The sequence below is a fragment of the Phaethon lepturus genome, unplaced genomic scaffold (assembly GCF_000687285.1).
Source record: "Phaethon lepturus isolate BGI_N335 unplaced genomic scaffold, ASM68728v1 scaffold935, whole genome shotgun sequence".
Classification (NCBI taxonomy): Eukaryota; Metazoa; Chordata; class Aves; order Phaethontiformes; family Phaethontidae; genus Phaethon; species Phaethon lepturus.
Window position 1 is genome coordinate 57,727 of NW_010538130.1, and position 27,766 is coordinate 85,492.

General features: G+C 42.8%; 1 protein-coding gene across 1 annotated transcript in view; it reads right to left on the reverse strand.

Moving 5' to 3' along the window:
- The window catches only part of DGKD (diacylglycerol kinase, delta 130kDa), a 42,478-nt gene that overhangs the window by 6,992 nt on the left and 7,720 nt on the right, over nucleotides 1–27,766 (reverse strand). Inside the window, exons 3-22 of the mRNA XM_010286666.1 lie at nucleotides 19,067–19,171; nucleotides 18,108–18,240; nucleotides 17,119–17,225; nucleotides 16,434–16,559; nucleotides 15,251–15,353; nucleotides 14,564–14,726; nucleotides 12,398–12,506; nucleotides 11,480–11,619; nucleotides 10,540–10,624; nucleotides 9,880–9,974; nucleotides 9,685–9,784; nucleotides 9,257–9,530; nucleotides 7,241–7,402; nucleotides 6,346–6,474; nucleotides 5,267–5,363; nucleotides 4,246–4,356; nucleotides 3,380–3,476; nucleotides 2,523–2,630; nucleotides 1,812–1,925; nucleotides 1,291–1,425 (exon numbers count right to left, since the gene is read on the reverse strand). Of these exons, the coding sequence (XP_010284968.1) occupies nucleotides 1,291–1,425; nucleotides 1,812–1,925; nucleotides 2,523–2,630; nucleotides 3,380–3,476; nucleotides 4,246–4,356; nucleotides 5,267–5,363; nucleotides 6,346–6,474; nucleotides 7,241–7,402; nucleotides 9,257–9,530; nucleotides 9,685–9,784; nucleotides 9,880–9,974; nucleotides 10,540–10,624; nucleotides 11,480–11,619; nucleotides 12,398–12,506; nucleotides 14,564–14,726; nucleotides 15,251–15,353; nucleotides 16,434–16,559; nucleotides 17,119–17,225; nucleotides 18,108–18,240; nucleotides 19,067–19,171 (2,493 nt within the window). The remainder of the gene's footprint in view (nucleotides 1–1,290; nucleotides 1,426–1,811; nucleotides 1,926–2,522; nucleotides 2,631–3,379; nucleotides 3,477–4,245; nucleotides 4,357–5,266; nucleotides 5,364–6,345; nucleotides 6,475–7,240; nucleotides 7,403–9,256; nucleotides 9,531–9,684; nucleotides 9,785–9,879; nucleotides 9,975–10,539; nucleotides 10,625–11,479; nucleotides 11,620–12,397; nucleotides 12,507–14,563; nucleotides 14,727–15,250; nucleotides 15,354–16,433; nucleotides 16,560–17,118; nucleotides 17,226–18,107; nucleotides 18,241–19,066; nucleotides 19,172–27,766) is intronic.

The following is a 27,766-nucleotide window of genomic DNA, read 5'->3' on the forward strand; positions in this document are numbered from 1 at the left end:
GCAGGAATCCTGTTCCCCCTTGTTCTATGTGCTATCTCCTTCAGTCACTCACCCTCCAAGCCTCAGCATGACATTGCAGAAGCTCCCTTACTTCCAGAAAAAAATGTGCACGCTACTCCTGTCTCCTCCTCTCCACAACATTTGCATCAAGGGGTGATAGGATAAGGGGTAATGGTTTTAAACTAAAAGAGGGTAGATTCAGACTAGACATAAGGAAGAAATTTTTTACAGTGAGGGTGGTGAAATGCTGGAACAGGTTGCCCAGAGAGGCGGTAGATGCCCCATCCCTGGAAACATTTCAGGTCAGGTTGGACGGAGCTCTGAGCAACATGATCTAGGTGCAGGGGGGTTGGACTAGATGACCTTTAAAGGTCCCTTCCAACACAAACTATTCTGTGATTCTGTGATCAATACCCACTGTTCTCTCCCAGCTCAAGGTGTCTTGGGTATTGCCCTGTCCTACCACGACAGAGGCTTTGTATGCCCACCTTTGCTTTCTTTTCATACCATCATACTTGTAACTTCCTGCCAGGCAATGTGCCTCAGGCCTGTATCGGGCTGTTTCCCCTTTTTCCTCTTGGTTGTTCTCTTTTTTGTTATTCAGCAGGCGAGTCCTTTGCAGAGGACTTCAATTTACCCTGGAAGCTGGGTAAAGGGGCGTTATGCTGGAAAGTATTAAGAGCTGCTACCAACTACACTGTTTACACATTGGCAGTTAAGAGTTGGGAGGAACCATGAAGCCCGTTTGTGCTACAGCAAGGCCTTCATCCTTTCCTTTGGCTTACAACCATTCAGTAATACAGTAAAACAGCAGGAAAAACCTTATGTGCTGCTACTCATCAGATATATTTGAGAATTATGAGACGAGACAGACACACACTGCTGAACAAGGCATAAGACACTGCTTTACTTGGTCAATGAGGTATAAGCCACATGTTGAACAATAATGGGAAATTAAAATATTGAACAGCTGAATCTAGACAATCCACAGCACTCAGCGAGGCAGGCATCCTGTGGGAAAAACAGCATGCAAGCATGTTAAGAAACACTGCCACAAGGCACCTAGAAAAGGAAGCAAAATAAGCTTGCATAACAACCTTATTTATGCGACTTCCCAAGGGGTGAATGCAAGTTTAATCATGTTCTTTCCAAAAAGTTTTATGGTGTGTAGCAAAATATGCTTCTTACATACACAAAGATAAGTTTTCATGGGTGGCCGCTGCCATGCTCTCCAGGAGTATGTGACATCGAAACGTGTGTACTACACAGTGTACGTAAGGCTGCTCTTACCCTGTCTCGGGTGAGGGTTTGTGCTCTGTTCTTATGAACGATCCAAATGTAACCCGGAGGCTGGATCCAGGCTTCTCCATCCACTTGCACGGGAACTCCCTCTTCTCCTAGGATTGCTATCTTCACCGTCCGACACTGCAAGAAGCAATTGCAACAGAGAAGGTCTAAAATGTTGGTTTTCCAAAAGCATGAGACATTCTCTTTCTTCCCAAAGCACTGTCGCTTTGCTGCTGCTAGAGGCACATGCGCCTGGGTGGCAGGGCATGCCTCCCCTTGTGCAGCAGGGACCACGTGCTGCGTCTTTGGACTAATCTGTATTTGAAATGGTGGTCTAAGTGCAATGAATGCTAGCAAAAAATTCCATGACCAAACTGCCCCTGCACATGCTCATGCACATGCTCATTTTTGCCCTGATGGACGCTCTTAGGGCTTAATGAAGGAGGGCTTAATGACTGGAACTGGCAAAGACGTCACAAGCTGTGATGGGGGAGGCAAGAAGAGCTCACAAAAGCAATGGATACCTGTGCAATCCGGTGATGCTGTAGGTTTATCACTCGTGACACTGCCATCTGCATGCTACCAAACACTGCTACCACCTCCAAAATCTTGTCATCAAAGGAGGGGGCTGTAAATGTCTAGCCAGATAGAAGGGAGAGAGAATTCAGTTGACGTACAGCTCTGTTGGAGAGGTTTCCTTTACCCCCTACTGGTGAAGATTTGGGGGTTGGCTTTCAATTGTGCTTTTTAATCTGTATAAAATTAGTAATAAGGCTAGAAGATGAAGATCTGCAGTCAGCTAGGAGGGAGGAAAAGGAGCCTTGATATTCCCACTGTGCTTCCAATGGCAGCTAACACGAAGGCTGTAGGCTACAAGGCAGTAATTATTTTTATGAGTAGGCACTTTTCTGTCTCAAATAATACAATGTTTCTGACTGGATCTAACTCCCTTTGTCTTCAAGGGGCTTTACTTCTCAGGCAGCCTGAGGGGATAAGGTCAATGTAAAGCACTTCCTGAAGTCCAAATGCTCACACTCTGTATTTTTTCTGAATCACTACAGACTGCTTGGGTGCGAAGCCAATGAAGACTGGACTTCAGTATCCTATCCACTTCACAGAGAAAGTACATGCAGACAGGCCCCTTACCCTCTTCTTCCAAGCACTAATCTCAGGGGCTATGACAAGAAGCAACAGTAAGTTAAAACATCTCCTGGACTGGCTTAGAGAATACTCACATCATCTTCCTTGGTCCCTCCCCAGAAGTTGGTGCCTCCTGCATAGCTGGGAATGTTGAGTACGGCGATTCCTTGGAGACTGGGCAAAGGGATTGGCCTTCCATCACACTGCACAGAAAAGAAGGCAACATTATTCTCAGCACAGCAGGACAGTGCCGTCCTGCCAGAGCACATGCTCTGAGAACAGAAAACAGCCTGCACAGCTTAGTAATAAATGAATTCAGGTTTCTTCCAGTTTATTCTTGTCCTAGGAGAGTAGAACATATCCATTCTTGTCTCATAAACTACCTCTCCTTTTGCAAACATGGATTTTAGACAGATACTGTTGCTTCTTTTCCCCAAACAAGGCACACCTCAGAGGCTTGGCAAAGCCTCTTAGTTTATTCCTCCAGAAAGGGGGATAAAACTTCTGAAACACCTATGCAAGTCAGCATGATGAGCAAGCTACTTATGCTGTACATGGCCCACACAATAATACTTCTTCCCCAGTCTGATGCACGTTAAAGCATAGTTAAATGCCTTCCACTGCACCTACTATCTAAAATGTTGTATTCACATGAGATGCCACATGTAATGTGACGATTTTATCTATGCTGAATACTCAGTTGGGGACAGCTGATACCTTCCAGCAGGATGACGCTTCCCTTAACAGGCTGAGAAGACAAGTTATCGTCCAGAATCAGGAAAAGCCATTTTTAGCGAGCTCAGTGTGAGATCTAGCAAAGATATTGTATCAGGCAGGCAAGGGCAACGCCCTAATGTCACCAAGAGAATCACCATGCCAAAGTCAAAGTGTCTGAAGGAGGTGCAGTTAGGCACCCCAGTTATAGCAACAGAAGGGCATGCTATTTCCTCACCTCCAGCAAGACTTTCTGCTCCAGGTTTTTGTATGTTCTGTGTAGCAGCTCCTTGGTGCCCAATACTCCATACCACATCATGTTTTTAGTACGACTTCTAAGGGGGTGAATCAAAAGAGAAAAAGTCAGCATGAGCATTTACCTTTCCACTTAAAAGGAAAAACACCCCACACTGAAATGATGTTCCATTCACCTACATTCTAAAACACAAAGGTGCTTTGCTTCCAAAAGAGTCAAGCACTCAAAATGCCCATGGCTTACACTAGGAAGCTACTCCCCTTTAAATAAATGTCAGATAGGAATTGAGGTTGACTGAGTAACACACATTACCAGAAACATACACAGATTTCCCTGGCACAGAACTTGTCAGTCTCGTACACCAGGACACGAACAGTATTTTGCAGTATTAGCTCAATTATAGCAAATGCACCAATCCCACGCTACACAAAGCATCCTTAGTTGCCCAGGTATTCAAAAGGCCAAATCCTGTTGTTTGTATTAAGTTAGGATCAAGGCCAAAACCAGCCTCTGTGGCATTTAGAGCCGAGCTGAGATTCTCTCATAGCTAAATAGCAAGCTCAGGAGAAAAACTCTGTGGGTGAGATCATGAAGTAAACAGAACCAACACACTAAATCCACACCGACATAGCTACTCAAAGATCTTCTACCAGCCACAACAGCATAATGAATCAGTAGCTAACCTCCTCCATCGTGATTTCAAGCCTCGAAGGAGGATTATGCAGACAAGATTGACAATATACCTATTCAGCACACTTGTACACAATCGGCTTCAAAACCGCACAGAAACATAAAGTGGTTTTAGTCACTTCTGGCAGTAGCCAAAGGTCAGCCAAAGCCAAACCCACCTGCATTTCTCTGGGTGCTCATCACGTTTGTTGTTGAAGTCCAAAGAAATCTTTGCATCCAGTCCAATTCCAAAGTAATTATTCATGACACACTTCTCTGTGTAACATTCACTGCCAAACAAAAGAACAAAACTCCCATTCCTAAGTCTACTCAGCATTTAGTATACATCTCACGTGCCCCCTCTGGCCAGCTCATAATTCTGTTCCATAGAAAGGTGAAGAACAAGAACGCTGTATGCCAACGTACTCTGATAAGCACTGCTGGGAACTGCCTAAAACCCACAAAGAATACCATAAAAGTGGCTATTGAGCAGAGGTCGCTGGCCTGCAGCCTCTGTCCGTAAGACTTCACAGCCACAAGATCTGCAGAGGAATTCTCCTCTTGCCACAGAAAACATAGTCAGAAGCCTACACTTCATTTACAAAAAGCTATGTTGCTGGTCACCGGCATTGTGTAAAAGGACCTCACAAAACCTTAACAATGCTAATCTTTTTTTTATATATATAGGGTGTTACCTACAGAGAGCCTGACAAATGAGCTCGAAAGCATCAGCTACTCATCTCAGGAGCACTGAACTCCATGAAAAAAAACCTTAAAAGTCTGTATCATTGGACTTTCACTGTTAAACAGCCTGAGAAAGTCTTCAAATCACATTTCCCAACTGCCTCTGCTGTTGCGGCCTGCTCATGGCCCTTCCTGGGCCTCCATGCTGTAGGGGTAGTCATTCCCCGGCAGGTTACTGTCTACTAACTGGAAGCCAGAGTAATCTCTGAGTTTAGGGAGAAAACTGACCTAGATTCATTCTCACCTAAAACCTAAAAATCTTCTACCACGAGTCAGATGTGTCACTGCATGTATTGCTACATAAGCTGATCCTCACTGGCACCCAGCATATGAATTCACTTACGTAACTCTGGGCTGCTGCAGTCCATTATTTAGCTCTATAAAGTAATCTGCTGCTCTGCTGAGGTCCATTTGGAAATGCCCACTCCCTCCTTTCAACCTCCTGAGCATACTCACAGATTTTCAGGCTCAGAGTTAAAGGGATCAGCATGGATCAACAATCGGCTGATGACGGAGCTCCCAGGCAAAGAACCAGACATGCCAGCACGGATATCTGTAGGCAAATTGATCATGGGGAAGGGTGTGATTAATAATAAGCAGAAAACAGGTAATTTCAAGCTCAGAGACAAGACGACACGGCAGAACATATTAACTCTTGTCATTCACTGTGGAAAGGAAATAGCAGTAGTGCTTCCTTCTACTCCAGAATTAGCACTCTCGATAAGGAGAAGGGTTTCTGGGGGCTGCCTGCAGGGGTTTTTGACTGACTTGGTATCACCTAAGGCCAGCAGCACAGTTGTACAGCCACATGGAAATGGGACATAGGAGTGTATTCACTGCAGTAGCTTTTGCGCTCCAGGGTGAGACATGCAACATCCTGGATTCAATGAGCAGAGGGAAAGGGGTAGGATTGAAGTTATTCTCCAAGTTGCTCACTAATTACTGCTTCCTGCTTCTTAAATTATTAGCTGTCAACTCACAAACAGTAGCTTTGTCAGGGAGATAGGAAATTGCCTGCTTCCAAAAGAAACAATTTGAACAAGTGATTTCAGGGAAGAGGTGGAAGGACAGCACCACAGTGATGGGGCAAAGCTGCTACACAAGTTGTGTGAGGTAGGAATTCTGCTGGGTCTGTGCACTTCCAGTGACTTCAGCCTTTGCAAGAAGGGACTGCTGCTCCCCGCCCATGGCTGCCACTCTTCAGAAACCTCTCTCAGCAGCATCTTATCGGCCTTGTCAAGGTTACTTTGACCTCTTTGTAACTGGTATGTAAATTCTGCCACTGGACTGTGTTAATAAAAATCTGTGTCTAGGTCTCAGCTACAATTTGGAATCTATTACAACTCCCTCCCAGTCTTCACTTTTCAGCCCTAATGGGGAGTTATCCACAAAGGGATTTCTCTCCAAGTGGACCCTGCACAAACAGATATCAGGCAGGACAATTTAATGTTTTCATGTGGAGACTGCAGCCTGCGCTGCTGTCGCCCATTCTCCAGTTGGCTGCCTCAATGGGAAGTGGTGGGTGTTACACGTACTTGGGTAGAGGATTTTTGTGTTCAGCATTGGCAAGTTGTCCCGGTTTCCTGTCTGGGGAGGAAGAGATGCAGAGCTGCCCAGCGACAAACTTCCTTTGTTTATTAGTCTTTCGCAAGGAGACTTGGACACTGTAAAACACAACACAAACACGGCTATTGACAAACATAACGCTGTGATTCAGACCAGCACACAGCAGCACAGCCCAAGCAGCAAGACTGGGTTAGAAATCACTCAACAGCAAAACACTCTAACCACCATAAAACAAAGAGTTGACAGAACCAGTCATTAAGAGACAGAGATGCGGCGTATGTGCAGCCAGAGAACCTCCAGATTGGAGGTATCAAAATGCCACATGCAAATATTAGAAGTGGCAATGAGAAAAAGCTGTTGCCAGCAGACGACAGAGTATTCGGCTCCCAATCAATACTCAGATAAGTTCCAAATATATTTGCAGTGATCGGGGATCCCTAACCAATTACTCACATAATACAGTTATTAAAGCAAACTGGCTTCTGTTCTGTGTCTTCTGCAAAGGATGGCAGGGGCTTACAGTGAAATGCCATCAGGTAGATGACATGAAAAATGCTCAAGACCATTCTTGTCCAAGCACCAAAAGCACGCAGATTACTGGCTAAGGTGTAAGAAAATTTCTGAATCATAGGCTCCTTATGTTAACATCATGGACCAGCCACCAGGGATATAGCGACAAGTGAGGTGTATGATGCACAGCCTAGAGCATAGGAATGTGCAAGGCCTAGCATCTGAAGAGCAATCATTCAAAAATTAGAGACAAACAGAACTTGGATAGTAATACACGTAATGCCTCCCTCACTTTTTACAACAGAATTATAATGGGCAGGCAAGATCTGCAAGGTGGCAGCCCCAGAGCAGTACCTTTCCGCTGGCTCCTCCCTTTGGACACTCCATAGCTGCTGCTGTGTGATGACTGCAGGGAGATCTTATCCTCGTTCCTCAGCTCCTTGCCCTCTTCAGAGGCTGACAGACTAAGGAGGAAGCCCTCCTGCTCCTGGGTCTGGGCGTTCTGCTCATCTACAGCTGTAAGGAGAGAGAGAAAGTAGGTGAGTGCCTCACAGCTTTTCTAGCAAGGGACACCTCCCACTGATGTAAATAACAACAGGATGGGACTCTAAAGGCCCGATTCCTTAAAGGGAAGAATAACAAAAAGCTTTCCTACATAATTTGTCTTAACTAAGTTCTACTCTGGAGAGCTTTTGGAACTGGGCTGGCTTAGCCTCCTGTTTTCTTTGCTGTGCTCTTTAGCAGTGAGGCTCTAAATACAAGTATCCACCTTTAACGCTACAGGTACTCAGGCTTCCTGGGATGTAAACTGTGCCACAGGTGATGGGCTTCCATTTATTTGCATTTATATGTTGCCAGAAATTCTAACCAGACGCATGCTAAATGATAAATTTAATGAATTTTCTGTTTACTTAATCTGTACTGGGGTAATAGGATAACCCACTTGAAAAGGGCACTTAGACGCATAATCAGGAGGAAGAAAATAGCAGGTGGTAAAAACCAATACAAACAAAGGAAAGAATCAAATTATATACTTTGGAAGAAGAAAAACAGTTTGGAGAAGTTGAACAAATACATTTGAAACATAAGTGGAGTTTGGCCAAGAGCTGGTAAGAATTAAATGCTAGCATATTGCCTAAAGAAATCAAAACTTCTTTTGCATGTAATCAATAGGCCTTCCTCCTGAGCAGCCCCTCACAGGGCACAGCTTCTGTGAGAAGCCCCGAGCTGATCTACCAGCTCACTGCCTCTGCAAGGGAACGAGTCCCCCTTCTTCCAGCCTCTTCCCCTCCTTGGGCTGACTCTGGAGTTCACAAGAACTACCCAACAAGGCAATCCAACCCACTAGCCCAGCAGAAATATAAACTCTTCTTGTTGGATTAAGCAAACTAGCTGGCCTCCAAAACGACTCCAGCAAACATCAAATTGGCATAAGGTAAGCAGCAGCAAGGCGGGGCAGCAGTGAGGTCAAGACCTCTACTTCACCAGAAGTAGGCTGTTTGCTCAACTTCCATCACCTCATATAATTTCAAGATAGGTTGTATAGAGTATTGCAGTGCTGGAAACGTTGCAATGGTCTGTAACTGAGAGTTGTTCAGAGCACACATTGAGGTGTGCATGGATGTCCCATCTGAAACTTCAATGCTTTCATCTCCAGTAATAAGCTGTTAAGTACTTCCTTTGGTCTAAGTTAAACCACTGATTTTATGACTAGCATCTCAGAGACTGATGCCTTTCGAAGGAAATGAAACTTTGAACTCTGGGTGTGAGTGGCTGGAGAGAGATAAGGGTCAAGATGTGGAGAAGAGGGTCACCTGCCTAGGAAGTTAAGATCAGAACAGAACTGATTTGCATCAAGATGCAGTATTATAACATTTTCCCAGTGACAAAGCTAGTTTAAGAAGTTCCTGCCCTCTCTTGCAGTTGTCCCACTGCACTGTTTTGCTGGGCTGTACTCTAAAGAGATCTCCAAAACAATCCAAGTTAAAATACTTGAAATACTTTCTTCCCAAGTATTTTCAGATCTGTTTTAAAGCAAGGCCACACAAACAGCTGCGCTGACACAATTGTGGTATGGGTGGGGACAGACAGGAAACGCAAATGAACAGAGTGTGGGAGGGTAGTAACTTCCTACACCAGCCCTATGGGAGAGAACATACCTTGAACTTCAGGCTCATTTACCAAGCAATGCTTCAAACAGGTGGGCTTGGCAGAGATGATACTGAAACTAAATAGCCAAGCTTACTGAATAGCTTCTCCAGCTCAGGAAGGCTGTTCTTAATGAAGAACACTACTCCCCTCTGGAATAAAGGAAATTTATACTTCTCAAGAGCCTGTAACAAGTCACAAGCAGAACTCCTAACAGGTTACCTTTTTCTGCATGCTCTATTATCTGACGAATGGCTTTTTTCAAACTGTTGGCTCTCAACATGAGCTGTTCTCGGGGACGAAATATCTGGGGCCGTGCAGTACATGACGAACCCACCGACCGGTCACTAGAAGAATCACAAGCACTGCCTGACCCATCACCATCTTCGGTTTCCTCTGCAATGGTGGGAGGAGGGTTTGGCAGAGATGAAGATGCTTGAGATTCATCATTCAGTGTCTTCAGCAGTGAGTCCAGCTTCTCCTTCAGGACAGAGCACTACAAGGCGAAGAACAACATTTGAGTAGAAATAACAGTAGACTGGGTGGCTCATTCTTTTAGTACTTGCTGAACTGCTGCTGTCCTAGTTCTCTGAAAACAGAGCAGTTCTCCACTTCGGAAGTAGAAATCCAAACAATTTTTCCAATTTTACCTTCCTGGCCATGACCTCTGATTCCTCTGAGCTTTCCGTTGCCTTCTCATAGGCTTCCCCTACTGGAGCCACAAAATCCTTCACTGTCTCACAAAGCACCCTAGACAAAGAAAGTAGTGCAAAGTCATGCAGGGATTCTCTCAGGATTTTCACAGTGCAACTTTCACTTACAGCAGTTGTCCTGCAAGTACTCACTTGGCTGAGGAGATGACCACTGAGTGTTGGTCAGAAGTCAAAATTTTGGACAAATGAGCAGCCACAGAGTCTTCATAGAAGAGAATCTTCTGCACCTGGTGACAGTCAGAAACAAGCCACTGGGGTGCTGCTTCCCAACACTACAACTTATGCTGTGTAACCCTGGCTCCCTAGAAAGTACCTATCATTCTAGAGGTTCTTTTTGCCCTGGAAAAGTTCTGTGGTCCAGGGCTCAGTTACCCACTGAAGATCTGAATCTGATGAATAAACTAATTCTGAACCTAAAAATCATCAGCAGTGCAGTCTCTGATTAACTACGGATCTAAAATTGGGTTTTTACGGTTCTTATGACTGCTATGCAGCTTTTCACAATTTCAACAACATGATGTCATGACAGCAGATAAAAGTCGATTATTTCCTCTCTGTCCTGTTCCAAAGTATATTCCTCCCATTCCTTTTTATGGTCGTTGACTCCGGTAACCCAGCCTCTACCCTTCTCCCTAATCCTTCTTCGACTTAAAGACCCAGGATCTTTGTAGCTCCTGCTTCACCCGAGTCACAGCTCAGGCCTGCTCCACTTGAACTCAACCACTGCCTCCTATCTTGTCTGTTCTGAGGCCATTGCTCCCAGTCCCCCGCCCTCTGCATCTCATGAGGTACCTCAGAATCCTCACTGAAATCTTCAGTGACTGTGGAAGTGGAGGCCTGGCGAGGGAGTTTGGTTTCATACACCATGATGCTCCACCTGTTGAAAAGGAGACATCATAGCTGTCACTTTGTAGGCAGATGATTTCCACCTTTATCCAAAGGACATAACAGGTTAGATCCTCAAGCAGAACAAACTGCACTTCGGCAGGAGCATGACTGATGTAAGGAAGCCACAGGGTGGCAAAGGAACTGCAGGGGGGCTGAACTGAGGGAAGAGGAAGGGATGACACTGTGAACAAGTACTCTACAGCACAAGGACCTTTTCTGTACTTCTTCCCTCTATCACAGAAATGTCCGAGGAGAGAAAAGTGGCTGAAAGGAAAGTTGGTGTGTGGGTGGAGTGGCATCTTTCATAGATCTGCTGACAAAGCTGAAGTCAAATTTTTAAAAATATTAATTCGGAATACTGTTTAAAAAAATTCTATGGGCATTGATTGAACGTTAACAGATGTCAAGATGCAACTCTAAAGACAAGTATTTTTAAATGTTCAAAGATATATAGGCGATATCAATATGAGCGGTAAAGATGTCCATTTCTGCATTCAGCTTTCATTTCTAAGCCAAACTCAAGATTGGTTCAAATTCACCAAGAAAAAAATTAGCTTAAAGAAATAAATCATGACTGTAAGGCTGTCAAATTCAATTGATGAGAACGCTGGAACACAAGAGTGGATGCTGGACATCACACAAGTTCACTCATTACTACTCTGCAGCAGTGACACAGAAAGCCAGACTACCTTTCATTGCTAAAGGGTGACAGAAGATTATCAAAGAAAAAACATTAACTGGCATTAGTAAGAAGTCCAGCAGCTGGGTACAATCAAGAACTGCCCACTTCTCCTGGGAGGGTATTTTCACACAACTCTTGAGCAGGGGAGGATGTCAGACTCACCTGTCCAGCATTTTGGTACTGGCTCTCTCCAGCTTCTCCAGGATCTGTGGGAGCTGGGTATCATCATCACAAGCAGATCCCCAACCTAACACACGGGCAAGGTCATTCCCTGTTCCCAAGGGCAGCACTCCCAGCTGGCACTGCATTGGAGAAAAGGAAACCAAAACTGATAAAAAAACGCGTGGGAAGACACAAGCCACCAACAGCTACAAGTAGCATGACCGATTCCTTACACAGACGAGTCATTGAGAAACAGCTAGTCCCAAGGGAAGGAGAAAGTAACTGGAATGCAAAAACAGCCAGAAGAGCATGCAAGTGAGGAAAAATTTCCTCTACTTTTAAGCTGTTAATTGAGAGAGGAGTGTATTACAGCTACTATCTCGAAGGAGCATCTTACTAAAAGTAACCCCTTCTACAGATGTATTTATTTAACCATCAGGTGGTGCTATTGCTTTTTCTGTAAAATTAGCAGACACCTCCAAAACAAAATGGAAACAAATTAAACATTGTATGATAACTCTACTCCAATGAAGTTTCTGTCTATCCCAGGACTCAGAAACACCACCATGAGAATTAAAGTGAATAGATGAGGAGCACTACCCTTGTGGAACTCCCAGTTGTCTAACTGCAGCCCTTTCTGAGTGTAAGTCTCTGCTGGCAATGGAGCAGGAGTAACTCAGAGCTACTCCAAAGGCTGGATCTTGTAAGAGGGAGTTGTGGGGGAGCAATGGAGATTGGAATAATGAATTAGTCTGGTCCTGCTTCTTGCAGAAAACTCCTGCAAGAAAACTGCTGTGGTAAGCTTTCAGTGACTTCAGTCCTGGGGCAAACATCTGTATGATCAAAGAAAGTCGTCTTCAACCCATGCTATTGTAATTCCTTCATTCTTTCATCCAACCAAGCTTGCTGGGCAGGTACCTGCTTGTGAAGATTGAGGCTATCAATTTCGGAGAGAACCCAGCCAACACTTCCGTCCCCACCACAAACTAGAATCCGGAAAGTGTCAAATTTCTGGAATAAGCGTAAACTACAGAGAAGGGAAAGAAAAAAGCAAGAGAGAAGAACAATCAGCTATCACAGAAAGAAATGATAAACAATTCCAATCTAGGTTATAAACATGGCAGATTTCCTTAAAGTAGACTCTGATTTCACAACGAATACAGGTCACTGTTAGATTACAGATGAATTAAAATGACTATAAAGAATTATAAATACAGCAATTTACAATGGATGTTTACTACAGAAATATGTCCCAGACATACTCCTCCAGTAAAGCAGGGCACTTTTGCCTGAACAGAAGAGGAAACAAGCATGTGATAGTTTTGAATTAATTCCTTTTTGCAGATTTGCCGTGTTCAGCCTAACACGAGTTATTTGTCACTGTTTGGAGTGCTCTGACGTCACTGCCTTCGCACTCAAGGCCACACCAATTAAAGCAAAGCTTGAAGAGTGGGAACTTTATGCAGTCATTCAGTAAGCAGACAACTGTAAGAGGATGCAAAGCCTTACAAGCTTTAGTCCTTCTTCTGGGAAAGCAACGTAAATCAATGCTGTGGCGCCTTGTCTGTCCTGCAGGCAGGCAAACAACTCGCCAGCAAGACAAGTGTGAATTTCTCTATTCACCCTTTTCAGAATATTAAAGCCAACCTCTCCTTAAGCTGTTTAAAACTGTGCTTCTTAGTGAACATCTTCCAGAGCTACAGCCTGCTTTTATTTAGTTTTTGTATATTTTTTTTTTTTTATTACCACCTAAACAGAATTTACTGTAGTACATGAAAATCCTTATTTCTTCAAGCACTGTTGGCACAGGAAAAATATCTATCAGAAATGACAACATCTTAATGGTACAGTTTAACTGGCAGCAGTTGAGAATATTTAAATTATTAAGAAGCAGACTTTACCCTGTACCACCATTTCCTTTTTAAGAAAGCAAACAAGAGCAGCTGTTTTAGAAGTGTGCACCACAGCTTGAGAAAATAATTAATTCCCTCCCTTCCCTTCTCTCCTGCTTATAAGCAAAATTCCTCTCCACAGTCAGTCCAACTGGGGAGGGGAAGAAGTAAAAAGATTTAATTTTAAAAGTTTCCTATAAATTATTTATCAGCCAAACACATCTCCTGGACAGAATTGCTACAGTTTTAAAGGGCAGTGTTTCACAATGCACTATGACAAGAAACCACAACAGTTCTTAGGAAAGCAGAACCTAACGGTCACTCATCCAGGAGCTGACACTCCCAGATTTAGCACCCTGCATCTACAGGTCTTACTCATAGACTTTGAGTCATATTTAGAAAAATATGAAGGAAATTCACCTTGTGTTGGCTCTTATTAAAAGAAGACCCATTCATGATAAAAGTTACTCAAATCCAATCCAATGGAGAAATATTTGGAGGATGCAAACTAGAGACCAATTTTTTCTTTTTTTTAAACAGAGTTGCAGAAATACACAAAAAGAATTTATTTCACAGTGCTTACTTTTTTTTTTATCCATAGATAGTCTAGTGTAATCTGGTAAACAAGCCTGAAATGTCATCTAGATCCCAGGGCAGAACCAACTTTACCAAAAGCATTCATAAGACATGTTTTCCCAGTATCACCGTAAAATCTTTAAGTGATGGAAATTTCACATACTTCCCAGGTAAGTTATTTCTGAATAAATTTGATTTTGACAATATTCATTTGCTATCTATGACATTTGTCTGTTTACACGATTTAACTCAAGTTAACAGTACATCAGGATGCCTGTTACAAGTCTGTTTGCTGACAAGTTTTCTTCTGGATTCAAGCTTTCCATGCTTGGTCTTCTTCCAGGGGAGTGTTTCTGGAATTCCCCCAAAACCCCTCAAGCTGTCCTGCTGTTACTGATGAATGGAAATAATAATCTTTTTCAACAACATTTTTGGTTTTAGCTAATCAATAACACTAAACACAGAGAGGGGAAAACCCTTCCAAACTTCATGTGTTCAGCCTTCTCTGAGGAATAAGTTCCTTGTTATATTTGAGGATGAGCTTATAATCAAATAAATCACTCGTACTTTTCTGGCATTTACAAGGAATGTGTGCTTCCATAGAATATCTGCTTACCCAAGGTGAGGTCCTCCATTCATGAGGTCAAAGACCTGGGCTGGATTCAGTAGCTGTTTGAATCTTCGCAGAAATTTTACACCTTGGTTGTCTCCACTTTTTGAGTTGACAAAGACTAACAAAGGGCTTGTGCAAGAAGGGGGACAAGTAGCTTTCCAGAAACCTGTCAGAGAAAAGGGAAGGGAAAAGGGAGGAAAAGCCACGAGATGTGAAGCTGCGCATGGAGATGGAGCGAGGAAAAAAACAACACCCCACACCCCAGCACAACTATGAAGAAGCTAATACTTCCCTTGTGCTTATGGCACTCACTGGGTAAATGCCAAATGCAGACAGCCTTGAATCCAGCACGAACCATCCTCATGCTGCCAAATGTCACACTTATCTCCTAGCAGCATGCCAAAATTTCAGCTTCCCCAACCTTCCCAAACTGCTTCTGCAATATAGTTGTTCTCAATAAATTTTAACAGCTGCAGCTCAGCAAATACTGACGTTACAGGGTAATAAACTGAACACTGAAGCAAAGCAAACAGTTCACTGCCATACTTCAGCAATATATTCCAGTTTGGAATTTCAGCAACACCAAAAAGCTGAGTTTTCAGTTGATAGAGTCTGGCATTAATAGCATTAGCTGAAGGGACCGTGACTGAGAGGAAGAGAAAGCAGGCACTACTCACTAGTGATACTTACCATCTGAATCAATGCTGTTAAGAGCAGTAGGAGGAATGACAGATACTTTGCACAGCCCAAGAGGGCACTTGTTTGGCAACAACTCTTTACATGCTGTGTGTACCTGAAAACACCAAGAAAAAAACATTCATTCAGACTCTTCTGGGCACTGTGGTGTAACTCATAAAGCCACCCAGCAAGAGGCTGTAAAGGGAGAGTAAGACAGGAAGAGGGGGAGAATCCAAGGAAATGTCAATCAATAAAGTTATTTTAAGAACGATCTAATCAGAGTCTTCTACTGATTCTCCTCCTTCCATTAGTATGTACTTTTTCTGACATTTGAATTTATGAGACTAGCACTTTGAGTGCTGAAAGGACCAGGTAACAGATCATGTGGCTTTAAGAGCCTTCAGGCATTTCTGCTTTCAAAACCTTAGCCTCAGTTGAGATCAAAAGTAGCAACAAAAGAAAAAGCTAGGAATTCAAGAAAACAAGAAAGCTGAAAACAAAGCAGGAAGACATGAGGGACATAAAGAGGTAAGAGAAGAAGGGATTAATAAAGCCACCCAAAAAAGGAAACACGAAGTAGAGTAGGGCATTTCAGCCATTTCTGGTACACAAAGACTGCAAGATAGAGGGTTTGCTTTGGGTTTGAGCTCCCACCTCACACATATTTTGTGACACTACTTCTATTGATCTTATAGACAACTGGAAACATAGCAAGATCTGCATCACTGCAGTGCTTAGGCAAGAGAAACCTATTGCAATGGGAAAGGAAATTGCAATTATTAAAATTATGTACTATTCTTTATCACCTTTTTTGTTGTACCTTTTCAACTTGTATGTTGAATGATGGTTCCTTAAAATCCAACACTTCCCATGCCCGAGACATTGATTCCTGTCTAGTGTAATTAAATTCTGCTATGAAAGCTCACTATCAAAAGAAAATGAGCTTGCAGAGAAGCTATATACTTATTTCAGGTCTTACTTTTTATGCATCACAGTGATACTTTTCAGCACAAATTTAAATTTCTATCTCTTGCAGGCTGTTTATCACGTGGAGAAAGAACAATAAAGCCCTTCATGGCAAACACTGACAGCACGGTTAGAGGTTTCATTTTAAGTAAACGTCACTAAAAGAACACTCCCAAGAGCTGATCAAAGGCTATGGTTTTAATGAAATGATCACGTTTATTCAACTCACCATGGCTTTGCACCAAAGGCAGCGCCAGTCTTGCAAACGTAGGACACTGCCACAGGTTTTGTCACACACAGTGCATTTGGCACTCACGGGCAGGTTTCCTTCCAACCACTGATGTGGCATTGAGATCTGCAAATGGTACGGAGGGAGAGAAGCAATATGGGCTTTCCAGAGTGCAACTCAAAGGCGCAGGATGCACTGTGGCATTGAGACATACAGAGAGGCAAGTCTTTAAATGCACTGTTTAAGGACAGCAAAGGCAATTTCTAGAAAACACCTGAGGACCTCTTTTGGCATTTTACATCACGCTCAAGCACAAAGAGACCAGGTGACTCATCCCAGGCTACTCGGGAAACACTGGCTTGCATCAGACATCCCATATGCTAAGGTACTGTTCCAACCACTCGTCTATCTTTGTTTTGCTAAAACTCAGAGCAGGTGCCCCATGCCTCCACATATTTAACCTCAACTTCCCAGGTCCATAGCAGGAGACTCTTCCCACTAAGGAGTCCTCGCTGCCCCAGTTGAACATTTCACGCAGAATCTCATGCTCTGACAGTAAAGGGCTTTCCCACGTCGCTAACATATAAAGGCAGAATCTGCTATTTGTACAGTGAAGAACGCTGTAGAGCACATGCCAGTGCTTCCACATCAAGATAAGGCTAAAAGAGTTAACACTAATGCCTACCCCATCTTCATCCTCAATGATATCCTTCCCGATAGAGGCCAGAGTTGTCCACTTGCAATTATTGGTTGCCCGCACAGCACACCGCTTGTGGGCTTTGAACTTGCACACTAGAGAGAAAGAGAAGAATGTTTTAATCCTGCCTCAGAACATGTAATGTGGCAGTCTGTGCAAAAGCTTTCCCAAGTGACCATATTTGGCTCCAGAAGAAAGCATGGGCACACACTACCCTTGTTAGCACTGCCAAAACTATCAGCTCTATGCATACTGAGTAAGATGAGCTAGCTATGAATTCCTGCCTTGTCACTTCTGCCAGTTGCTTGTACAAAGCTTAGTTATCACCTTGTTAAATTTGACATGATTTACATAGTCATACACTCCTGCATCCTTTCACACAGTGTGGGTGTAACCTCACTCACGCTGGAAGTATGAGCTGTACGCAGTCAGGCACGTCTGCTATGCCAAAGCTGAAAAAGAATAACCTCCTGGCATTCAAACACTTTACAAGGATGTTCTTACAAATATGATTATTCTCACGAACAGGAGCATTCTTGTGAATATTCTATCTGATGCCTCAGATAGATATATGATACCTGTTCACTTCAGAAGCATGATTTTAATAAAAAATAGCATTATTTGGGTATATGGAAAAAAAAATCAGCTATATTACTATCAGGTCCAACACCAAAACCAGCATGAAAACGTCATCACATATATTATCCTTTTATAAAATGCCAAGACCATGATCTTGACTTCTGCAGGAAAATTCTCTGTGAAGCCAAAGGGATTCAGCAGCAAAGGGTTTCAGCATCAGGTCCAGAAAAGACCTCCAGTCTCATACACAGCCTGTAGCGCTCTCAAGTTTATTATGCAACATTTTTCTACGTCTTTTTGCAGACTGTTAACAACACTCCTCTTAAATTATCTCTGGAACATGGTACTGAGCTCTAAAGGTGACACTCCCTTAACAGGAGACAAGGAAGCACGCTTACCTTCACATGAGAGCCCATGAGATGTGACTCCAGATAATGCCTCCCGACACACGTTGCAGTACGTTGGCCGAGCATGCGAGCAGGCGTACCAGTTATGCATCCCTGAGAAATGGTCCATGCTGTACTGGGTAGACTAATGAAATAAAATGTATTACAGCAAAGTCTAAAGTAGAGTAACACGAGTTTTTTTTCCTTAAAAGAAAAACTTGCACGTCGCAGTCAGGAAAGGCAGAAACAGGAAACTTTTACTAGGGAAGAGTAGGCCACATGCAGTTTATACACACTAGCTGTAAATCAAGAAGGTCTTTAAGCCAGAAGAGACTACTTGAATAAGGAGCCACACCTTCATGCCTGCTCCTGTCCTACCTCCCAGCCTTGTCTCACTACTGGAGAACTTATCTGCTGGAGAGTTGATCCTTCCCTCCCCATTTTTTTGTTGAATTAAGCTTTCAGCAAGATCAATTCCCCAATCTGGTTTATTGCATAGTAGAGAAATGCTTATGCCAGCGTAAGGGAGGAGACAACAGAGAGACAAGCATCAGAGTGGGGAAAACACAACACAGCTTCTTTTGGTGGCGGTGCTGATCTATCTACAGCCCCAGAAAACAAACAGATGCACGGACATAGGCAGAATACCAAGCAGGCAAGATGTGAATTAGGGCAGGAAGGATAACTGAAAAGTGAAAACACAATGGGAGGAGAACTGTGTTTCATAACCTACCCATACTCTGAAAAGTGCTCTCAAAGTTACCGAGGGATAGTATACAAAGCCACAAGCATCATTTGGAGAATCACTTCAGTGTATTTGGGACAGTTTTTACAGAAGGCCTAAAACTATGCACATTATAGTCAATAAAAATTACTTCTATTAGCTTCACTGGAAGCTGACTCCAAGCTCAAAACAAGCTGTTGTTTAGGAGGAGAGGCACAGAGTGCAAAGGAACACATTCTCCTATTACCTCAAAATGTTCACGGTTTTGTACAGTCTTCAGTGCTGCAATCCAATCTTCCATCTCTTTTCTGTTATCAGCACAAAGGATGAGCTTCCGACATGGAGTGATAATCTGAAGAGTGAGAGAAAATTAATAATGTGTATTCTGGGCATGTCAGTGAGAGACAGAAAGAGAACACATGGTCACTGGTGCAGCCTAGTGAAGCTATTTTCACAGGCAGTGAGCTGCACAACAGAATGGAAGTTATTTGCACCTCTCAACCACGTTTCTCTTCCACCATAATGTACCTTAATTCCTTCATAAATATATAGAACCTCAGAGATTTTAGCTATCATTCCCAATACTGAACTGAGTAAAGACATCTCTGAGACCCAAATAACAGCACAACACAAATCAGGCACAGAGCAGGAAAAGTTAATATATTACATGTGCAGAACTTGCATAAATTTCTTTTAAGTACTTAATGACTTTTTAAATGGGCAACAACATTAAAATATTTTGTTAACAGCATAATATACCAGTTTCTAGGAATTAATAAATTAGATAACATGCTCTGTAATAGCATACTAAAAACCTGTATAGAGCCATCACAAGTGGGGAGGAAGGAGGGGAGAAATCAAACAAAATAAGCAATCCAGAGGAGAAATCAAATAAGCAGTCTAGAAAAAAAACCCTGTATTTTGAACCCTCATGTTTCCTGAGGGCTTGTTCTACATTTACTACATAAAAGATACTGCAACAAGCGTTCCACTAGCAGCTTGAGGTTGTGGTGAGTTTGCCTCCCTCTAAAAATATCGTCCTCAGTGTGTTTCTACCCTGGGTAATTCCCACACATTAGTTGCCCTGTGTTAAACAAACAGCTGGGTGTTGGAACAAACCAGTAGAAGACACGCAGGGCGGCTGAGGCTCCCCTCTGCCCAGGAGGGTCTCTGTATAGTTACTGCCGATGCTCTCTCTTTTTGTCAGATGGCGGCAGCAGAGAGAAATAAAAACTCCTAGCTCTTCAGAGGACCATGTCTGCTGTCCACAGGCTGCCCATTCAGCTGGGCTCCAGACCTGACTATAAATCAACATTTATTCTTCCGAGGACAAAAGTCTTTCTTGCCTACTACGTAGTTATCTTTCTAATAGTGTCTTCTTGTGCCCACCTCCATATTGATTTCCATCCAACTGACTTCTTAAATTAGACCAATATTGAAGTATTTGAAAGACCTGGATCTAAAAAAAAGCTGCACTAAGGTTGAGCACCATTAACAAAAATAAGACAACTCCTCTTCATGTCAATTCTAAAAACTTCCAGCAGCCCAGACACTCCTGCGTCCCTCTGTATTTTGTACATGATAAAGATTGTCTACATCATCTGCTTTTCCAGCAAATTGTACCATAACATCTGAAATAACGGATTAAAATAAACCAGGATTGTGGCAGGTTGATGAGGCTCGTGTGGCTCTCACAAGCACGCAACCAAAGTTTTATTAATGAACACTAAAAAATTCATACATGGCCCCTGTTAATTACCATTTTCCAGTCTCTCACTTCTCTCATTATGATTCATAAAACAGATCAAAAATAAAAACCTCTGAAGTTGAACATAAAACTTGTAGTGATGTTGAAGTGCCTCAGAGCATCCACTAAGAAATGTGTATGTAATCAAGAAAAAAAGATACAACTGTAAATTTCTGCTTCATTTTAAGCTCTTCAGTTTTCAAAATACATTTTCTTTTAGGACAGATTGCAGCATTCACCTGCAATAACTAACTTCACCCAGAGGCATTGCCAAAACCCAGAAAAGGCTGCTGTAGACACATTAAGTAGGCAATGAATGGAGCGAGGTACCTTTTTAAAGGGAAGACTGGCCATTCATATTAGAAACACAGTTTTGGCGTGGAGCATTCTATCTTGGACAAAATGATCTGATCTGTCTCAATTGTTAGCAAACAGAAATAAGTACTTGCAATTTTCTAAAAATAGAACTTTGAAGAACTCCTTCCCTCTTCCCTGACTTTTCCTTTGGACAATTCCAGCTCTGATAAGATTTATTCCCAAAGAAGGTAATCACAGGAGTCTTTTTTTTTCCTTTAGAAAGTGGAGAAGTGGGTGGTTAACTGTATTTCCATCAAAAACTCTGCTGTGTAAGAAAGGCGATCCTACAGAAACCTTTTACAGAGAATGAAATGCTACCGCAAAAATCAGTGTGAAGTTAGAGAACAACGAGCAGCATCTCTGAAGTCCTGCTAAGAGGAAGCAGCTTCTTCCCTGAAAGTAAAACAAGTTCAAATAATTTTTTCAGACAGCACAGGGCCCCACCTTTTTCTGGTGGCAAAGCCAAGAACATCTATAATTGTATATGTACAACAGTACCCTATGTAAAGTCCAAACATCCTAGGACGAAGCATCCAAAGACCTTTCATCACTTTAAAACCAGCCCGTTGTTATAAGGAACCACCAGTTCGTTCAACAAGCCACTGGCACGCTCTTGGGCAGTGGGAAAAAAGAATATAAATTAATTTATTATCATCACAATCCCATTTCAGAACACTCCAATGCTGCCCCTTTTCCTATTCTCTCTTTTTTGGAGGGGGAAAAAAAGGCAAATGCCAAGTGCATAGTATCATTTTTAAATCACCTTGGAAGACATGAAATCTAAAATATTGGCATAAAATACAGAAATGCAGACACTCCTTTGACAAGAATTAATTTCTGAGGCTACTGACTTCCTGGATCACTGGAGAGACTGTCCAATATAGAAAAACACTAATTCCTTCTTAAGTCACCTACTGCATCATCTTAAAAATCCCCACATTCAGCATTTGACAATCCTTTGTTCAAAAGAACAAAGTTAATTTTTTATAAAGAGGACAAATAAAGAGATCAAGAAGACTTTCATACTTCTATCATCAAGACAAAGAGTCACAGAATTAAAATAAAGGGTCTATTGTGTAACTACAAATAAAATGTAACTCCGTGCAAGACGTTTTTATGAAGAGCATTCCCCATTAAGTCAGTTCTAAAGCAACATTTGCACTGGGATTTAGTGGTATAATCAGAAATGGGAAATAAAGAATACAATCTCAAACCTCACTCCTATTCTAGGGAAGACAAACTGGGACAATTCAGGTTTTACTGTGAAGGACAGGTAAGATTTTAACATAACAAGTGCAACAATTCTTTGGGGGAATTAAGAAACCATACAAACCCGTCTTTCTGATGAACATGGAGTGGTGCTACAGTTAAAACATTTTAATGAGGATAATTAGGAATCCAGAAACACGTTAATAGGGACACTTCCTTCGCAAAGTAGTGGTTCAACAGTTCTCGCCTTTCAAACAGCCTCACACACAACAGCCAACACCGGGTACCTCGTGAGCATACGACACTCCTGCTTTCCCAGCGCTGCAGGCAGCGCTGGGCTCTTACCTGCGCAGGCTGACATGCAACAGGCACGCCACAATATTGGTCCTGAGTAAGGGCAGAACTGAGATTAACAGAAACGTGCTCTCACTCACAGGGAAAGAACAACACTCATCCTTCCCACTTTTACCTCCTCCTACCTGAGCCAGTAATTTCAACTCCTGACATCCACCTGTTGAAGGATACTAACAGAGGGAGAAAGGCTATTACATACACTGTGCTGTCTAGACAAGACCTGCCATCAATCTAATGTCTGACACACACAAAAAGAAAAATATTCTTGTCATCTCCAAAAGAAGCCACAGCAATCTTCCCCCTGAAAAGCTGTCCTTCCCCAGCCAGGGAGCCCGGGGTGTTTGCTCTCAGCTACAGCCGCGATGAGCCGATGCTCTGAACACGAGGCTTGGTTATCCCTCTTGGCAAACATGGCTAGAAACAAGCATGGTCTAGCTATTTTTTACGTTCCGGCTACAGCTTTTGACCAACATCCTGGAACAGTATATTCCACAGGATGACGACGCACTAGGTGAAGTAGCATTTCCTTTTATTTGTTCTAAATTTACAAAGCAGTAATGTCATCCAGTGACCTCTTGTTCTCATATAAAAGGAGAGCACAAAAACAACGATCTGACTGCTTCTGAGCTAGGATGGGGGCTGCCTTGTTAGGAGTTAAAAAAAACCCACAATAAAAAGTTTTAAGATTTATTAATAATCTCATACATTTTTGGCCTGTTTGGCGATTGGCAGAAGTCTGAGTGTTCCTGCCCTGAAAGAGCTCAGAATTTTATCTAGATATGAGCAATTACGTAAATTAAAAGTACTTGTTCTTCCTAAAAAGGGAATATTAGAAACTAACATATTTTTTTGATCCTAAATGATATTGAACTTCTGGGTGTGGTTCTTTAGATTTCACTCCATAGTAGGAACTGGATGCTCAGATACCCACGTGTCCAGAACTCACTACATGGAGACTGTAAGACCTGATACTGACCAGCAAAAAAGCTCAATAACAGTCACAGGGGAAAAAAGCTGCCAATCCCTCTAATCAATCCTGAAGAGCCATAAGGACGGATGGGAACGGCAGGAAGGCTTAAAGACATTTCAAATCAGGACAAAGCTTAATTTACAAAGTTCTCGCTGTGTATGAAACCCCAGAAATATCTTTTGCGGGAATTATGGCGACGACCCACCGAGTCACCCCTTTGCAGACAGCTGTGTGCCCTCTGTGCAGATAAGCCATCGCAGGTCTATCAGAGAAACACTCAGTTTTCAAGCTTGCTCACTCTAAACCTAAAAAAATCTAAATCTAAAAAAAGACATGCCTTCATTGGCTGTCTTGTGCAAATACTGATGCTCCCCTGACACTTCTCGAAAATTTAGCTTCACCTCCTCTGTCTCTTCCTCCTACAGCACATGCCCTCTTACCAGCTGTTAACCCCCACCCCTCATGTTGACCCACACTCTCCTGTCCAAAACTAACACCAGTTTACTGACATTTCAAATCAGGCCAGCTGGCAAACAACAGAGCCAACCAAAGAAAATTTCTCATTTCACATTCTAAAAATGGACTGGACGTCCCTGGATGTCCTTCCCCAATGAACAGCTGTGAATAATTGGATTAGAAAGGCAGTCCAAAAAAGACTCCTTATATTAGACCAAATTTTAAATAGAAATCTGCTATACTTCACCCTTTGGTGTTTTGCAGTACTGAGCAACCTTCCTCCACCCAACAGCCAGAGTATAAACTTCATTCTCTGGTCTTGCTGCCATCAAAGACAACTTTATCATGTCTGTTCACTTCCTCCTTCAGCATTTTCTGGTTGCCCAGAGACTTCTCAGCAAAAAAGCGACGGTCTGGCCAAACACGCGTTGGGACTTGTTTGTTATCAGAGTAGATCTGGTGAGCTCAGTGACCACAGAAGACAGCAAAACAAGTTAAGATCACGCTGGCCCAATCACGGAGCTGGCTGAAGAAATGCTGCGGGGGAAGACGGGCGGGAGGGACATACAACTTTGCTAAATATAGTTTTTCTCATGCGACACATTTCTCAGAGTGGCCAAAAGCGGGTGTACGAGAACACCTGCTCATTCTGACTGCTTCCTTTTCCTCACATCCTGTTCAAATATAGTCTTACGTTCAAAGGTGCCAGCCATACATCCCCCAAAGAGATCCTGGATTATTCCAAACAGTCGATGACTTGGGTATACAGACAATGGGAATTTCTGGAGCTCAAAAGACCTAGGAACTGCAACTAGAAAAAATAAAATAGCTGCGAGAACGGTGCTGGTGCAGGGAAAAACTTCAGCTTGATCGCATATGGCAAAGGAGGGGAAAACGTCCACCGTTTGTAGCTAACTGCTACGTCTGCTTTCGTACAGTGGAGTAAACCCTTGGTATCCTATGAACCCAGAACCTCAGGAAGGAAAATTGGGTGAGATTGTAATGAGGACCCAGCCATTCTATCCACTTCAGCTCCTGTTCCAGCAGCAGCAGCGAAATGAACACTGGTATATGTTAAAATACTTCACCTGTGCTCACCAGCAAGATTCACAAACCAGCAACATCACTGTATGTTTCCAACGCAATTGCTGAACTCACAGAGGGCAAAATGAACTAAGTGTGGATTAAGCAAGTGTTACTCCCTCAGCAAATACAAGAGGTTAAAAAGAATACTGTGAAAAAGGGAGAAGAAGGGAAAATGAAAGTATGAGTTTTAGACTCAAACCAGTCACACTTAAAATCTTAGAAGCCTGTCTCATTGATGTCAGCTTCTGAAACAATCTGGAGCTGAGCATCAGGCCAGCAAAGCCTTAGACAGCAAGTCGGCATGATTTTAGTAGGTGTCTCTAGTTTGGAAGAGTGAAATAATATGAGTATCAATGCTTAGACTCATGGGGGGACTGAGGCCTGCTTTTCTCCACAGACAACACATCCCTCTTCGATTTGCAATTCAGCTTCACCCAGTTTTGCCAACAAATTCAGTCGCGTTAACTCACTGCAGAGGTCAGTTAGGGCTCTCTAGAATTGCACTGATTCTTTTTCCTCAAAACCTGGATGCTACCCTGAAGGGGAAAGAAAAAAATAAGCTTTTCATAGGACACTGGAGAAATGCACCAGTTTTATATCTATTTTTATAGTGCCAGATCTTTATTTCCTGCTAAAATGACCATCTTCCACCTATGGAAACTCTCATTTCCACCAAATAAAACAAGTTGTTGATGTTCTTATACTTGTGCCAAATTCTGCCTTTTTTTAAAAATAGCAATAACAAGACTTTCCTGAAAGCCCTGCGTGCCCAAATCCCTGATTACACTATACCGGGCATTTCATCCCCAACTTCCACATGGCTGTTTTACCTTAATTTTCGACCTGCAAAATCCCAGAGAACTCAGTTTGATAGAAAAATAGGTACAGCATGTGGTGTGGCCAATTTAGGACCAGTTTTACATTGTTAGGTTCATTCATCTTGCGATATGCACCTCATCTGCCAGGGGGTTGCCCATTACAAGCACATCTTCTCCAAGCACTGTCATTGGCACTTATCCCTGCTACACCGTGCCCACAGATCAAGTTCAACTCATGCTGACCTTTCCATCTGTTCTTTCTCCCAGTCTCTATCTTCCCCGATGCTGCAGTGGGAAAGCAGACCAGACAGAGCATTCCCTGGGAAAATGATCATCTCTCACACCAGGGTCACATTCCTACATGCTTCTGGAGACTCTGCTCCTAAACAAGGCACATTCCTGTTCTTGGCAATTGGTAAGAGGAGCACAGACAAGGAGAGACTTTTAGGACATTTGCAACCACTTAATAACTGTCAAAACCCAGAGTATGCAAGAAGGTCTTTGCCACTGTTAGCAGGTAAGAAATGCAGACAATCCTGGTAATTCGTGCATATTAACCACTAGAGATCTACATGGATGGAGCAGCACCAACGGGAACCGATAGCGCTGCCATGCCAAGCACCAGAGCATCTTAGCACAGCTCAATAGTCCACCCACCCTTCACTTTGTGCAGCAGATGCACACACGCATCCCTTCTTCATCTGTTTTCTGAAGGGTGAAGTCCTGCCAGGAAACAACTTCCCAAACAGAACTACACGGTTCAGAAAGAGCAGCACATTTGGGAAGGTAAAGGATATTTCAGAGAAACCTTCCTACTCACTCAAACAGAAGCAAAACCATGAAGAACAGAGGTCAACGTTCCCCGGTGGTAGAGCTGCTGTCTCAGTGGGCTCATACACATCAAGGCTAACAGCTAATAAATCACAGGATTGAGCAATAAAAGTCCTTGTCCACGGTAGGAAAATGACCTGTTACTGACAGCTTATTGTTAGTAACAGCTCCTCACAGCCCCCTAACCTCAGCTGTGTTGAGAAAAGGCTGGTAGCTAGCACAAAAGGAAATGAATAGCTTTCAACAGCCTGATGAACCCAGTAGCTTTCCACACTGGGTCACCAGGCAAAGACCAGTACTGCTTCACACACCGGAACAGTAAAAGCATTGCAAGCACCACAACTGGGAAGACCTAATTTCTGTGAATGTTATTAGCAAGCCTCTCCCTACCCGTCAAAATCACCAGAGTAAAGATGTGCATGAAAAGAAGTCTTTTTCTTCTAGAGCAGCTCCCATGTAAAACTAAACCCATCGTGTTCTCAGGTGACCTCCTGTTTACCACAGGTTGTTCTGCCTTTGTGTCCTCACCTGGAAGGGGAAGACGACACTGGAATCTGCAGCCTTGCTCAGGAAGGTAGATAAAACACCAAACACGGCACAAAGGTTACAAAGAGCAAAGAGATTATCAAACAAAAGCTCCTAGTGTTCAGGCACAAGGGTAATAACAGACACTATTTTCAAAGCAGTAAACCTCCCTCTAGGGAAACAAAAGCTCTTCACAAACAGTCACCTTCACTTTCCAACTCTCTCTCTATCCTGTCTCACGGTAAAATTCATAAAGCTCAGTCTGACCTCGTTCTCTTACAGTAGCTTCATCTTTCTCAAAAACTCCTAGCATATTTTGGGGTCATTCTGTAACATACAGTAGCAATCGCCAGATCTCTCCACCCACAGCAATTTCTTCCAGACTCTCTAACTCTTCTTCCATGTTTACCCTCTCTTCAATGGTTTTTCTTCAGATTTTTCCTTCTTTTGTGTGATCAGACTAATGACCAGCTCCTGCAGGAGACTGGATTAAGAGTCCTAAAAATCCTTGACATGAAAGGATTTTAAATAGCTATTTTCACTGACTTAACAGTGACTCAGAATGGTCTGTTTACCAAAGGGCCTTTTCTCAAG